The sequence below is a fragment of the Hemitrygon akajei genome, chromosome 5 (genome assembly GCF_048418815.1).
Source record: "Hemitrygon akajei chromosome 5, sHemAka1.3, whole genome shotgun sequence".
Classification (NCBI taxonomy): domain Eukaryota; kingdom Metazoa; phylum Chordata; class Chondrichthyes; order Myliobatiformes; family Dasyatidae; genus Hemitrygon; species Hemitrygon akajei.
Window position 1 is genome coordinate 48,897,855 of NC_133128.1, and position 15,588 is coordinate 48,913,442.

The 15,588-nt window shown below is 43.4% G+C and overlaps 1 protein-coding gene across 4 annotated transcripts in view; it reads right to left on the reverse strand.

Moving 5' to 3' along the window:
* The window catches only part of gpr161b (G protein-coupled receptor 161b), a 53,177-nt gene that overhangs the window by 34,111 nt on the left and 3,478 nt on the right, over nucleotides 1–15,588 (reverse strand). For all 4 annotated transcript variants that reach the window (XR_012098923.1, XM_073045496.1, XM_073045495.1 and 1 more), the window contains exon 3: nucleotides 7,474–8,198. Coding sequence is in view for 3 of the 4 variants with exons in the window: in XM_073045496.1 (XP_072901597.1) it covers nucleotides 7,474–8,198 (725 nt within the window). In the remaining variant the exon portion in view is untranslated. The remainder of the gene's footprint in view (nucleotides 1–7,473; nucleotides 8,199–15,588) is intronic.

The following is a 15,588-nucleotide window of genomic DNA, read 5'->3' on the forward strand; positions in this document are numbered from 1 at the left end:
TCCAATATTCCTTCCACTTGCAACTTTATTCCAAATCAGAATTCCTCTAGTTATTACTTACTGACTTAGTTTATTTCTGTTAGCACATTAAACAGAGTTTATAATTAAATTTTACTGTTGTTAGAGTGGCAGATCCATGCCTCCCACACATGGACTACCCAAATAACTGAAGCAATAAATATTATTGGTCATCAGCTGTTATGGGGCCGAGATGACAGTTAATGCTTAAATGTTATTGCACCAAAAACTGGGAAATAAATTGGCCAATGTTCTGTTGATCGCTATCCAGTGACTCCTGGATACTGAAAGTTCACTCAAAGGCCAGTGCACTTACTACACCACATATGAATCATTTTTCTTGATAAAGATCAACAGGTTACAACACTATATTGCAGAAATTGGGAGGTGGAAGCAGAGGAATTGCTAAACAGATATCGATAATCTTACAATTTATTTAAATTATATAATTCTTTGCAGTCCTAGTCAACTATTATTAAAATAAACCCATTGCACCTACCATTTCACTATCATATCAAAAGGAATGAAATCTGGCCCCTCAACACCAGCTCCATAGCAAAGAAAGCCCAGCAGCGTCTCTACTTTCTGCGAAGGCTGAGGAAAGTCCATCTCCCACCCCCCATCCTCACCACATTCTACAGGGGTTGTATTGAGAGCATCCTGAGCAGCTGCATCACTGCCTGGTTCGGAAATTGCACCGTCTCGGATCGCAAGACCCTGCAGCGGATAGTGAGGTCAGCTGAGAAGATCATCGGGGTCTCTCTTCCCGCCATTACAGACATTTACACTACATGCTGCATCCGCAAAGCAAACAGCATTATGAAGGACCCCACGCACCCCTCATACAAACTCTTCTCCCTCCTGACATCTGGGAAAAGGCACAGGAGCATTCCGGCTCTCACGACCAGACTATGTAACAGTTTCTTCCCCCAAGCTATCAGACTCCTCAATACCCAGAGTCTAGACTGACACCGACTTACTGCCCTCTACTGTACCTATTGTCTTGTTTATTATTTATTGTAATGCTTGCACTGTTTTGTGCACTTTATGCAGCCCTGGGTAGGTCTGTAGTCTAGTGTAGATTTTTTTTCTGTGTTGTTTTCACATAGTTCAGTGTGGTTTTTCTACTGTTTCATGTAGCACCATGGTCCTGAAAAATGTTGTCTCATTTTTACTGTGTACTGTACCAGCAGTTATGGTCGAAACGACAATAAAAAGTGACTTGACTTGACTTGAAATTACATTATGAAAATCCTGAGTGACACACACAAAATGCTGGAGGAGCAAACACGAAGAAATCTGCAGATGCTGGAAATTGCTGGAGGAACTCAGCAGGTCAGGCAACATTTATATGGAAATGAATAAACAGTTCTGGCCCAAGACCCTTCTTCAAGAATGGAAAGGAAGGGGAAGGACGCTAAAATGAAAAGTCGGGGTGAGGAGAAAGAGGACTAGCTAGAAGATGCTAGGTGAAGCTAGGATAGTGGGAAAGGTAAAGGGCTAGAGAAGAAGGAAGTTGATAGGAGAGAAGAGTGGACTATGGGAGAAAGGGAAGAAGGAGGGGCACCGGGGAAGTGATAGGCAGGTGAGGAAAAGAGGCAAAAGGCCAGAGTGGAGAATAGAAGACGAGGAAAGGGGGAGAAAAGAAATTACTGGAAGGAGAGATTGCTGTTCATTCCATCAGTTGGAGGCTATCCAGACAGAATATAAGATGCTGCTCCTCCACCCTGAGAGTGGCCTCATCGTGACAAAAAAGAGGCCATGGACCGACATAATGGGGATAAGAATTAAAATGTTTGGCCACCAGGAAATCCCACTTTTCGCGGATGGAGCAGAGGTGTTCGACAAAGTGGTTGCCTAATTTATGCCGAGTCTCACCAATGTAGAAGAGGCCACATCGGGAGCACTAGATACAATAGAGGACCTAACAGATTTACAGGTGAAGTGCTGCCTCACCTGGAAGGACTGTTTGGGACCCAGAATGGAGGTGAGGAGGAGGTGAATGGGCAAATGTAGCATTTCTGCTGCTCTCCATGAGGGAGATTAGTGGGGAGGGGTGAATGGACAAGGGAATCACTAAAGGAGCGACCTCTGTGGAGAGTGGGGGAGGGTGGGGAGGCAAAAAGGTGTTTGGTTGTAGGATCCCATTGAAGAAGGCTAGAGTTCCAGAGAACAATGTGTTGGATGCAGAGGCTCATGGGTGGTAGATGAGGACAAGAGGAACTCCATCACTGTTAAAGCAGCAGGAAGATGGGGTGAGCACAGATCTCGAAGAAATGGGGGAGATGCGAGTGAGGGCTCAATGGTAAAGGAAGAAAAACCCTGATCTTTGAAGGTGGACACCTCTAATGTCCTGGAAGGGAAAGCTTCATCCTGGGAACAGATGCATTTTTTACAGAAGACAGGGTGGGAAGAGATATTGTCAAGATAGCTGTGGGAATTAGTAGGTTTATAAAAGACACAGGTAGAGTTTGTCTCCAGGGACTGGGAAAGTAGAGGGAGGACCGAGTGAATTTAAGAGCAGTTGGAGGCGAAAATGATGAAATTTACGAGCTCAGCTTGAATGCATGAAGCAGCACCAATGCAGTTATCAATGTAGTGCAGGAGGAATTGGGGAGCATGTAGTGCAGGAGGAATTGGGGAGCATTACCAGGAAAGACGTGGAAGATAGACTGTTACCATAGCCAACGAGAAGGCAAGCACAGATGGGGTCCGTGGCTACTCCATGAGTTTGGGGAAAACAGGAGGGGCTGAAGGAGAAATTGTTGAGGGTGAGGACCAGTTCTGCCAGACGGAGGAGGGTGGTGGAGGGGAACTGGTCGGTTCTTTCATTGAGAAAGAAGTGGAAATCTTTAAGGCTTTCGTAATGGGGTATAGAAGTGTACAGGGACTGCACATCCATGGTGAGGATAATGCGATCAGGGCCAGGGAATTGAAAGTTAGAGTTTGTATTCAGCATGTGAGGTGACGTGGATGTATGTGGGAAGGACTGAACCAAGGGGGATGAAAATCCTACTAAAATAAGGCAGTGCAAAACATCCATCACCACTTGCAGGTTTCCCTAAAGACCTACTCCTTCAGCAATTAGCTTATCCAAAACCCTACTGCCTGTGTTCTAACTTGTAGCAGATTCCTTACTCAGATATTAATAGCTTTCAATTATGCCATGGTTAACTTTCAAAATAGACATTATTTTCAAATCCCTCTCCATTATTGTAAGCTCTCCTGGCACTGAGGTAATCTCTCTCCTGCAATTATGCCAGAGAAATATTTTCTTAAATGATAGTTCTGAAGAATTCCAGTTGTTTTACTATAGTAAATGTAAAAGTGTTACTGCTCATTTAAAACAGACAGGAGAGGTTGTCTGAAATGTTGATCAATTGGAGAGCACGACTGGAATTACGGAATACGTACTGTGCCTCAATATTCTATTTTTGGATATTATTTATTTTCATTTTATAAGACAGGCAACAAGTTCCATTCATTCACACTTGAAAGCTTCAACTTTCAAATTTTTTTTTCATGTTTTTAGTACTTTTCCCTAAATGTACTTTTGTTCCCAAATGCAACCATAAAGTGGAACTAAAATATACAATTTTAATCTATTTTTTCCTCAGTCTTTTGGTTTTCCCCTCCCTAAGAAACTGAACTGAATCAGCTACATAAATATTATGGCTGCAAGCTCAGATCAAAGGCTCGGTGTCCTGCAGCAAATGACTCACATTCTAACGTCCCTAGACTTTTCAGTGCACTTTAGTAAGTGCTTAATAGGACAGTCATTATATTTCAAGGAAAATAACTGAAAAACACATCTCATATTAAAATAGTTATCGGTTCACAAGGTGGCATATTGGGCCACATTATGACTGGGATATGTATTTAACTTAGTTTAATAAGGAAGGGCTTGATTAAAGTTATCTTGTTTGTGGGACTGCAGAACTCTTCTAGATTTAAAATCAGTTTTACCCAGGAGGTAGCTCTCTGCACTACAAAATATATAATTGTATCTGAACATCCAATCAATGGCTATCCTATGGAAACAGTGTAAATTATATTTATAGTTATGTTTAATACTGTGATGAAGACACAGGAGACTGCAGATGCTGTTATATGGAACAACATACAAGATGCTGGAGGAACTCAGCAGATCGGGCCGTATCTAATGAAGGGAAATGGGCAGCTGGTTTCAGGTCAAGACTCAGCTGAAATGAAATTCGACAGGGAGAAGGTAGCCAATACAAAAAGGTAGATGGAAAGGTAGGACGAGAGCTGGCAAGTGGTAGGTGGATCCAAGTGAGGAAGGGGAAGTGGGAGGTAATAGTGGAGGTGACACAGGGAATCTGATAGGTGGGCAAGGATAAACATGGAATGGAGGGAGGGAGGGCTGACGGGAACAGTGGGGGATCCCATTGGGAGTAAAGTGTGGGTAATGGGCAGATGGATTGGGTGGTGGGGGCTGCGATGAATGTGGGAAGAACTGGATAGATTATCACTAACTCGCCAGTCACATTCCCCAGTTAATTGTAGGAATGACACCTGTCCCTACACCTACACTTGCAGTGGTTGTAACACATATACTTTTCACCTCACTATCATCCAGGGCCCTAAACAGCCCTCCCAGATGAGGCCAACAATCACATGTAAACCTCTAGCCTTTGCTTATTGTGCCCAGTGCTCCCGATTCCTCTCCCCTACATCGTTGAGACCACTTTACCAAGCGCCAGCGCTGTATGCCACAACCATCTGACAGTTGCTTTAATTCTCCTCCCCATTCCCATACTGACACATCTATCCTTGGCCTCCTCCCCTGCCAGGGTGAGGCTAAACAGAGGAGCCGAACTTCATTGTTCACCTGGGTAGTCTACAACCCAACAGTGTGACCAGGGAACACTCCACCTTCTGATAAGCTTTTCCCACCTCTGTCCCTTTCCTCTCTCCTCCCAGTTTTCTCCTACACTCACATCAGCAACCACCCCCTAACTCCATAACTCTGTCTCCTCCTCCACTACTGCTCCATCTGCACATTACTCACACACTCCTCCCATCTGGTTCGCCCACTCTTCCCCTCTGCCTTCCCAATATCCCTCTCTCAATTCCACGTTCCACCTTCTTCTCCTGTCAGATTCCATAATCTTCAGCACTTTGTCACCTCGACCTATCACCCTCCATCTCCCGTCTCTATTGCTATACCCAGTCTCTCCCTCACTTGCCTCTATCAGATCTCTCCTGGATCTGCCTGTCGCTGGTCAGGTCTTGCTTCCCTCCTTCCCTCCAACTTTCCACACCTGATATCTCCCTTTTAGCTTTCAGTCCAGTTGAAGGGGCTTGACCCAAAACATCAACTGTCCACCTCTCCCCCTAGATGCTGCCTGATCCAATGAGTTCCTCACACACTTTGTGGATTGACTTAATATAGAGATATTTGATTACAACTAATCATATCAGCTAAGGCACATTTGGGGCAAAGCAGGAAACAAATTATTCCATTCTCCAGTGTGAAAAAACCCAAACCTAATTTGCCTAACAACAGCAGCAAATGCTCACCAGACTCTGTTTATTGGCATGGATAATGTTCAAAGGAGAATTTAAATGCAACTTTAAAAGAAAAGAATCCAGATTAGAACAGAGGCTGACAATATAAAAACAAACTTGGTTCAAAATGAAGGATACAGGAATTTGTTTACATGAGATTCTGGACAAAATGCTAGAGGAACTCTGCAAGTCAGACATGATCAATGGAGTTTAGGGCCAGGACCCTTCACCAGGACTGGAAAGGAAGGGGTCAAAACCAGAGGGAGGGGAAGCAGTACAAGCTGGTAGGTGATAGGTGAAACCAGGTAAAGGAGGAGAAATGAGAGGAATCTATTATCATGGGAAAGGACAGTGGACCATGGAAGAAAGTGAAGGAGGAGGTGATGGGCAGGTGAGGAGATGAAGAGGAGTAAGAAGGGAACCAGAATGGAGAATGCCAAAAGAGAAAGTGGAGAGGGGGAGTAATTACCAAAGGCTAGAGAAATCGATGGCAATGCACTCCAGTCGAAAGAGCAACACCTCATATTCTGTCTGGGTAGCATCTAATCTGACGGTATGCACGTTGATTCCTCTAACTTCCAGTAATTTTAACGTCATCATTAAAGTCCTGTTAATTCTTCAGCTAATGCCATGCTAATTTTTGTTTGTTTTGAACAGCTGAGTGACGTGCACCCTCACATTTCACCAAGTCCCTCCACACCATCAATGCATGCCACCTGCACACCAGAAGCATCATCTGTTCCCAGATATACAGTTCTCTTTTCTGTTTTCAGGTATAAATCCCTTCTCCAGTGCCCACCCGTCCCATGCAAAATAGATTAGAATAAGGAGCAAACAGAAAGCATTTATCAATTCACTGACTCACTAAAGCTGTGCTTTGAGACTAATACATTCAGTGTAGCGCAGCCTGATTCATGGTGTTTACAGCAGGACATCTGCTACCAGAACAGGTAAAACACAAGACGTCTTGCTGAGAATAAACAGCCACTCATTATGGCACACATACTGCTTAACTTTCCAAAGGCTGGAAGCAGAAAAACACTGGACCCACCTTTGTAAAGTATATGGATGAATACAAATAGAAAATAAACAAAATTTCATTCACTATCTCCTATACGTTAATTTTATTTTTGTTTTAAAAGGCTTCTGTAACTCCCAGAAGGATTAACACGAGGGTCCATATTCTGAAGCAATGACCTTCATGAACTCTGCATTATTTTACCAAGTGATGCAGCTGAAATATGCCCCAGGAACTGACTGCAAAGCTATTCTATCAAAGCCTTGTTTTAGTATCACAGCATCAGCAGCCTGCAGGAAACTCAAAATCATACACATCACCGAACAGACGTTGCTTTACAGCAACCCTCACTTGTACCACCTCAGAGTATTAGTAGTTGCCTATCTCATTACCCTTTAATCCTTTCCAAACAACATTAACGCTCCTCTTCTCTAAATTTGGATGTCACAACATACTGCAGCAGAATGTCTCCGTAATAATTTCCTTTCGAAGCATCCTATGCTGAAACCTTGAATTTAAAAGGAATCTAATAAACTGGAGCAGCAATAACTCCAAGAAGATCTACATGATTAAAATGACAACATGCTTTCAAGGAAGTACATCTTATATAAAATCAAGGTAAGCAAGTATCTGGCCAATTTCAATTGAAGAAAATCCACATAATAGAAAAGAGCCTTAACCAAAAGGTGAACATTTTCTAGGAAATAATATCTTATTTACAAAAGAGGTACAGTACATGACATATTACACTCCTCAAATATGTGGCAGGCCCATTTAATTTTCAGCATAAATGTCCAAAAAGATATCATTTAACACAACAAATGAGCAAGCAAAAGGCGATAACAATATTTTCATAAGGCAGTCATCAGAGAAAATGCTTTCCCCACTCCCTTTTCCTAGGTTACCTGTGATGCGACTGGAGATGCTGAATAACCTGGAAGTCCTCTGACGTTGAACAAATGAATCCCTGTAGTATCTGTCACCAAAGCACATCCCTAGCAGCTCTTTGCGTACCGTTTTATTCCACAGGCCATAGATAAGGGGATGACATATAGCACTAGTAAAAGACAGCCACGTTACCAGTGTCTCCAGTCCTGGAGAAACAGTCCCTTTACCATAAAGTGCCTCAGTGCTAATCACTATCATGTAAGGTCCCCATGTGACAACAAAAGCTCCAATCACAATCACAATAGTTGTTAGTGCTTTGCATTGATTGGCTGAATAAACAATGTTATTGCTGGTGTTCCTTCTGCTTCCTGATGAAGAGGTAGAGGAGTTTGAATTTTTTCTTCCATCCTTATTGGATTCTTCTTGAACAACAATAATAGTTCCACAGTGAATCTTCCGTGCTTTGAGCCTGGCCACACGAAATATAAATCCATAGCAAATGACCATGGCTAAAAATGGCAACAGTCCGCACCATATCTCCCAAAAGACAGTGTAACTTATTCCTTTGTACCACGTAGCTGTACAGATCCACTTGAATTGGTCAAACTCAAACGCCGACCAGCCAAAAAGAGGAGGAAGACATCCAATTAGAGAGTGCAGCCAAACGTATACAATTACAACAACCGCACGGTTTCCAGTTATTTTCATTGGATACACCATTGGGTAAACAACAGCATAGTACCTGCAGAAATCAAAAACATCTCAGCCACATAGTACAACTCACGTTTCAATACTATCTTCTTCATTACCTGCACAAAAAGTTTTGTCAATGCAATACATCTAACCTCATTCTAAAACATTTTAAAAGTCAAGGTTAATAAAACAGCAAGTAATGAATGTAACTGTTCACTTTTTTAACAGAGTGAATATTTAATTTTATACAGTTTATTTTGTTCAATAAACATGAATGCAGTAGACTAGAATCAAATCTTTACATTACTTATGGACAACTGTATTTAAAATTGTAGTGAAGATGGAGTAAAAATAATAGAGTTGTCCAAGTAATGAGGGAAGATTTTGTAGCATTTTATGGGAAATTAAATGTGAATAAAAAATACAACCCTTGGTTCAAATGCATCAAAGTGCATTATCACGTAGTATACCGTATGTGAAAGAAGGCCAGTTCTCTTCAGGCCACAGGTAGCTGAAGCAATAAAAGTATTGCCCAAAGACCTGAAGCAGGAGAAAGGCAATAACTAACCTGTCCTTGCCTAAGGCTTATAGGGACTGATGAGACCATTAACGTGCTTGCTTTGCCATTCAGCCATGTTCCCTTCTTTAGCGCTGTGCAGCAAAGTTCTCATTTAGCAGAGAGGACACCACTGCCCACCACCACCCTGCCAAAGGGATCATTAGCCACCCCTGGATTATAAGTGCCCAGTCTGTGGACATCCCACACACTCAAATGAGCACCCCAAAAAAAATTCAAATGAGCAAGCCTTGGAAAAAATTGGTTTAAAATTGCCTACAGTACAGGCTGCCATTTTACCACAGGAGTTCACATAAATTGGAAATTGATAAGCCGTTGCTTCTATTGATAAGTAACTATATTCTATTAAACAATGTAACCTGAGACACCCTAATTCTGTAGCATTTTAACTAGGCAGTGGAAAACAGTCAATAAATATTCATGTTAATTAAAACTCATCCACATATTATCCCAGAGTGATTTTGTGCAATTTCCAAATTACAGATAAAACTGACTAATCGAGGTCTGTAACAAGGGAACTGGTTTCTAACCCAGCGGTGGCCTGTACTGCTTTCATATGCTTGGATGCCAAGTCACCTTAACTCATTCACTGAAGCAGAGATTATGAGCCTAATATTGAATACCTACAAGACAATCGTCTTCTATCAATTTGTCCAACTGTAAAACACCGCCATCCAACATTAAAGATCTGCCACAGATCCTGAAAAATCTGATCAGCTTCCCATATTTGAGGAACCACTTCTTGTCAAGGCATTGATGATGAAAGCTGCCAGCACGTTCAATGCACCAGCAGAAGAGCCTTTGGCTAACTAAGAAAAAGAGTGACTGAAGATCACCATCACATACCTGGCTCAAAACTCATGAGAATCTTCCTCAAGGCACTGTTCAGGTATCATAACTGCTGTCTCAACAAAATTCTCCAAACCAGCGGGGAGGACAAACAAACCAACATCAACACCCTGTTCCAAGCTCTGAGACCCTGGTTACACACAGCTCAGCTGGTTAGGCCAAGTCTTTTGCATGCCTGACACCAGACTCCTCAAACAGTACGGCTCAGAGCGCCTGTCACAGAAGAAATTACCAGACACACAGTGGAAAATGTTAAAGGATTTTCCTAATCCCGCTTTGAAAAAAATGGACACATCTCCACTGGGACCCATGACCACTCAGTGTGGTGGGAGTACACAGAAGCCCAGTATAAACAACAAAAGAAGCATATCACCGCACAAATCACACATCCCTTCAGGAACCAACAATCCATTGAGGAAGAGTCTGTTGTTCTCAGACTGGACTCATTAGGAACCTCAGTCCCTGAGAGACTGGAGCGGAAGTAAGCCACGATTAATCCTAAAGGACAGTCTATGAAGTGATACTAATGGATTTCTACTGCTTACTGATATAACTCAACAACTATTTGGTGTTTTCCTTGTTGCTTCAGGTTGCAAGTGTGTGCAACTTAAAGCAATTAGTGGAAGTTGGGTGACAAGTACTATCTTTTTTTCCCGACTTCCACCTTTTTGCACCAAGCATTTCCTTCGAGGCCTGGGTGCTCTGGTGTGTGATTTCCTTGGAATACAGCATCTTTGACAGAACGAGTGAAGGACAGACAAAGCAGGATCAGCTGCTGGAGGAACAGCTTCTGAAGGAAACTCTGAACAGTCACGAAATCTGCTGCTCACTGCGAGCTTGGGGCAGTGTGGAGATCTACTCTCAGCAGCTGTTCACAGCTACGGCCTTTGCATCCACTGTGCTTCCTGAAGCTGAACGTGTTTGGATTATTTTGCAGTTTACCTTGCATCGTTACGAAAGGTCACTGAAACTTCAAGGAGCTTCAAAGGTGATGCCTCAAAAAGGCGGCATCCATCATTATGGACTCCCATCAATCAGAACGCACTCTCTTCTCATTGCTGCCATTAAGGAGGTGGTACAAGAGCATGAAGAGACTCACTCAATGTTTCAGTAATAACTTCTTCCCCTCCACCATCAGATTTCTGAATTGACAATGGACAACATGGACAACGCCTCACTCTTCTTCTTCCCTCTTTTTTTACACTAATTATTTATCAGTGTAAAACACGTGGCCAAGTGGTTAAGGCGTCGGTCTAGTGATCTGAAGGTCGCTAGTTCGAGCCTCAGCTGAGGCAGGCACTGTGTTGTGTCCTTGAGCAAGGCACTTAACCACACATTGCTCTGCGACGACACCGGTGCCAAGCTGTATGGGTCCTAATGTCCTTCCCTTGGACAACATCAGTGGCGTGGAGAGGGGAGACTTGCAGCTTGGGCAACTGCCGGTCTTCCATACAACCATGACCAGGTCTCAGTCATTATCAGTAATTGATGGACAGCCGAAGAAAGAATTTGTTTTTAAATATATATTCATCTTATTGTAATTTACAGTTTTATTATGTATTGCGATGTACTGCTGCCGCAAAACAACACATTTCACCATCTATGCCAGTGATATTAAACCCGACTCTGACGCTGTTTGAAGAAAGCTAACAACATTTCTTGCCACAAGTCATCAGGCAGAGTGAACGTGGAACTTTAGCAGGATGCCCAAGGTGCAATGCGCCATTTTCAGGAGGCAATCAATCTACTAATCCTAGATGTCAATTCCGGCTGGTCCTTACTGAGAATCCTCACAGCCATCATGTGTTCTGCATTCTCCGACAGCTTGCAACGCTATTTATTCATGAGCAACAGCAAAAACTCAAAAGGGCTAACCACTAGGCACCAAGGACTTACCACCATACCAGCCATTCATACACTGAAAGCTAAGTAGGCACACGTCTTCCAATACAAAACTGGAACAGCAATTCCACAGCAGCACACAGTGTACTTAACAGAGGGGGCCCCAATGTCTGCAATAATGCCCTACACATGGTACTACACAAATACTAAACCATATCAAACCTAAGTATGACATTTATTTTTAAAATGCTATATGCAGAAAATATGATGTGGTGTGATTTCCTTGCACACTTGGCTGACCAAATATAAATTGAGGATTAAAAATACTGAGAATCTTTCTGACTCCTGAAGCTGATCAAACGTGTTCCAGAAACACACTTGCCTGGAAAACACACTCTGAAATATCCCACCAATTTCTAGATTGAGACAAAAATATTCTCAGGTAAACTTAATCCACCTACAAGCACTCTGAACTGACACTAACCCCAGGTTACTTTGACACACACCCTGCCTGATATAGCTGGGTCCTACTGATCGAGGACAAGAAGCTGGATTCTATTCAGGAACGTGGCAGGAAAGAAGTGGAAACAAAGAAACAGCAAAGCAGATTCTAGGGCAGTGTGGAATGTACTGGCCTACTTAAAATTATATAATGAGTTTGCACTCTTCGCCCTCTGCTGTCAGTACTTTCTGTTCGTTTTGTGATCACACTAACCAAGTTGACCGTAGCCATTCAAATCCAAGTTCTCCTCCAAACGCCACAGTTTCATTTTAGGAAAGTCTCTGGAATGGATCAACAATTCCTTCCTTTTCCACATGCTGCAGATTTCACACACATTCTAATATCTCCCAGTCTATTTAACCATCTCTTCAGTGAGAAACTGCTCATCTAATGCCCTGTAATTAACAAGCAATAATTCCCATCAGCTCCGTACTGGAGAAACTGAATCACCTCTGGCTCCTAGCACAAACTCCCTATCCACACCCTAACTCCACCCAAGTATTTTACTTTGAACCAGACTATTCACAACTTTAATAAACTGGGATCTTCTTGGTGCGCTTTGGACCCTATGCCATTCCATCTACAAATAACTACTTGCTACTAGCTTTCGGACATTACACATCTCCACAGCTCACCTACAGCCGAAACCCACAACCAAATATTCCTCAGACTTTCCTCGAGCTGGTCTGCCAGCTTGCTCTAGTCTCTCCTGCCCATATTCTACTGCAACTTCATTTTGACCACTTCGGTGCTCAGCTAGCCAACACCTCATATTTGAAAACCCCATCTATGTGTTTAAAATTCTAACAGATCTTCACCATTCCCCATTTCTGATTTGACCAGCTCTACTCTCCCACTCCACCCCAACAATTTACCAAAGCTCTCCAATTCCAACTGATCCTTCCAAATGCTCGGCTCTCCGCTCCCTCCACACCAACCTGAACCTCACCATCAAACCCGCAGACAAGGGAGGTGATGTAATAGTCCGGCATATTGACCTCCACCTTCCTGATGCCCAGCACCAACTCTCAGACACCTCCTCCTACTTGCCCCTCGAACAGGACCCCATGAAAAAACACCAGGCCATTGTCTCTCACACCATCAACAACCTTATTGATTCTGGGGATCTCCCATCCACCACCACAACCTCATAGTTCCCGCACCCCGCATCTCCCGTTTCTACCTCCTACCCAGGATCCACAAACCTGCTTGTCCAGGTAGACCCATTGTTTCAGCCTGTTCCTGCCCCACTAAACTCATATCTGCATACCTCGACTGTTTTATCCCCCCTTAGTTCAGTCCCCTCCCACCTACATCTGTGACTCTTCACACACACTGGATCTTTTCAATGATTTTAGGTTCCCTGGCCCCCATCATCTTATTTTCACTATGGATGTCCAGTCCCTGTACACCTCCACCCCCACCAGGAAGGCCTCAGAGCTCTCCATTTCTTTCTGGACACCAGACCCAACCAGTTCCCTTCCACCCCCACTCTCCTTCGCCTAGCAGAACTTGTCCTCACTCAAAATCATTTCTCCTTTGGCTCTTCCCACCTCATTCAAAAAAAGATGTAGCTATGGGCACTCACATCAGTCTATGCCTGGCTGTTTGTCGGCTACATGGAACAGTCTACGTTCTAAGCCTACACTAGTGACTGTCCTGCATTTTTCCCACGCTACATCGATGACTGCATCGGTGCTGCTCCCTGCACCCATGCAGAACTCGTCAACTTCATCCATCCTGCCCTCAAATTTACCTGGTCCATTTCCAACACCTCCCTTCCCTTTCTCGATCACACTCTCTCTATCTCTGGAGACAGCTTATCCACTGATGTCTATTATAAACCCACTGACTCTCACAACTACCTGGACTATACCTCTTCCCACCCTGTTACTTGTAAAAACACCATCCCCTTCTCTCAATTTCTCTGTCCCCACTGCATCTGCTCTTAGGATGAGGCTTTTCATTCTAGAACAAAGGAGATGTCCTCCTTTTTCAAAGAAAGGGGTTTCCTTTCCTCCACCATCAATGCTGCCCTCAACCACACCTTTTCCATTTCACACACATCTGCTCTTACTCCATTCTCCCATCACGCTACCAAGGATAGGGTTCCTCTTATCCTCACCTACCACCCCACCAGCCTCCAAGTCCAGCACATAATTCTCCAAAACTTCAGCATCTCCAACGGGATCCCACCACCAAGCACATCTTTCCCTCCCGCCTTTCTGTTTTCCGCAGGGATCACTCCCTACTTAACTCCCTTGTTCATTCGTCCCTCCCCAGTGATCTCCCTCCCAGCCCTTATCCTTACAAGTAGAACAAGTGCTAAAGCTGCCCCTACATCTCCTCCCTCACTATAATTTAGGGCCTTAAACAGTCCTTCACCTCCAACACTTCACCTGTGAGTCTGTTGGGGTCTTATACTGTGCCCAGTGCTCCCATTTGGCCTCCTGTATATCAGTGAGACCCGACATAGATTGGGAGACTGCTTCACCGAGCACCTACACTCTGTCCACCAGAAAGCGCGGGATCTCTCAGTGGCCACCTATTTTAATTTCACTTCCCATTCCCATTCCAATATGTCTATCCATGACCTCCTCCACTGTCGTGATAAGGCCACACTCAGGTTGGAGGAACAACACCTTGCATTCTGTCTGGGTAGCCTCCAACCTGATGGCATGAACATCGATTTCTCAAACTTCAGGTAATGTCCTCCAACTGCCCCCCTCTATTTCCCATCCCCTTTCCCTCTCTCACTTTATCTCCTTGCCTGCCATCACCACCCTCTCGTGCCCCTCTCCCTTTTCTTTCTTCCATGGCCTTCTGTCTCTTTCACCACTCAAATTCCCAGCTCTTTACTTCATCCCTCCCCCTTCCGGTTTCACCTATCACCTTGGGTTTCTCTCTTCCTGAACCCTACCTTTTAAATCTACTCCTCAGCTCCCCCCCACCCCCAGTCCTGCTGAAGGGTTTCGGCTCAAAGTGTTGACTGTACTTTTTTTCATAGATGCTGCCTGGCCTGCTGAGTTCCTCCAGCATTTTGTGTGAGTTGCTTGGACTCCAGCGCCTGCAGATTTTCTCGTTTGTGATTGAATCTCCTAAGCTGATGATTTCGATTCCTTTGACTTACTTTATGGACTTTTGAAAACTCCTTGCCTTTTCAGCTCTTTTTCTTCACTTTTAGAACTTCTATGTTCAATTTAGACCAAACTCTCTTTTTTCTGTTAAAGCTTTGTAAAGCACTTGAAGGTATTGATATTATGCATCAGATATGTTTCCCTTCATTTTACTCAAATTATCCTGGCCTCTCTGCTTCTTTTGTTTCTCTTAATCAGCAAATTACTTAAGGATAAACAGGTAATGGCAGCAATTATTGTCATTAGTAGTTTGCAAATATTTATGTTTCAGTGACTTTGATATCCTGACAATTGTGAACACTGTGAAAATCCAGTTATCATTTTCAGAACTTGCAATTCTGTTCCATATCTGAGGGTAATTTCTTTAAATTTTGTAACTTCCATTCAGTTAGGAGCAATGCAATTAAAATGTATTCTGTATTTAATGGTCAAATACAATACACTGGCACCGAAAGGTCCTCAGGATTTTTTTTTTCCCACTTAACAAGATTTTGAATCAAGTGATTACCAGTATGTAAATATTTCCCCTTTC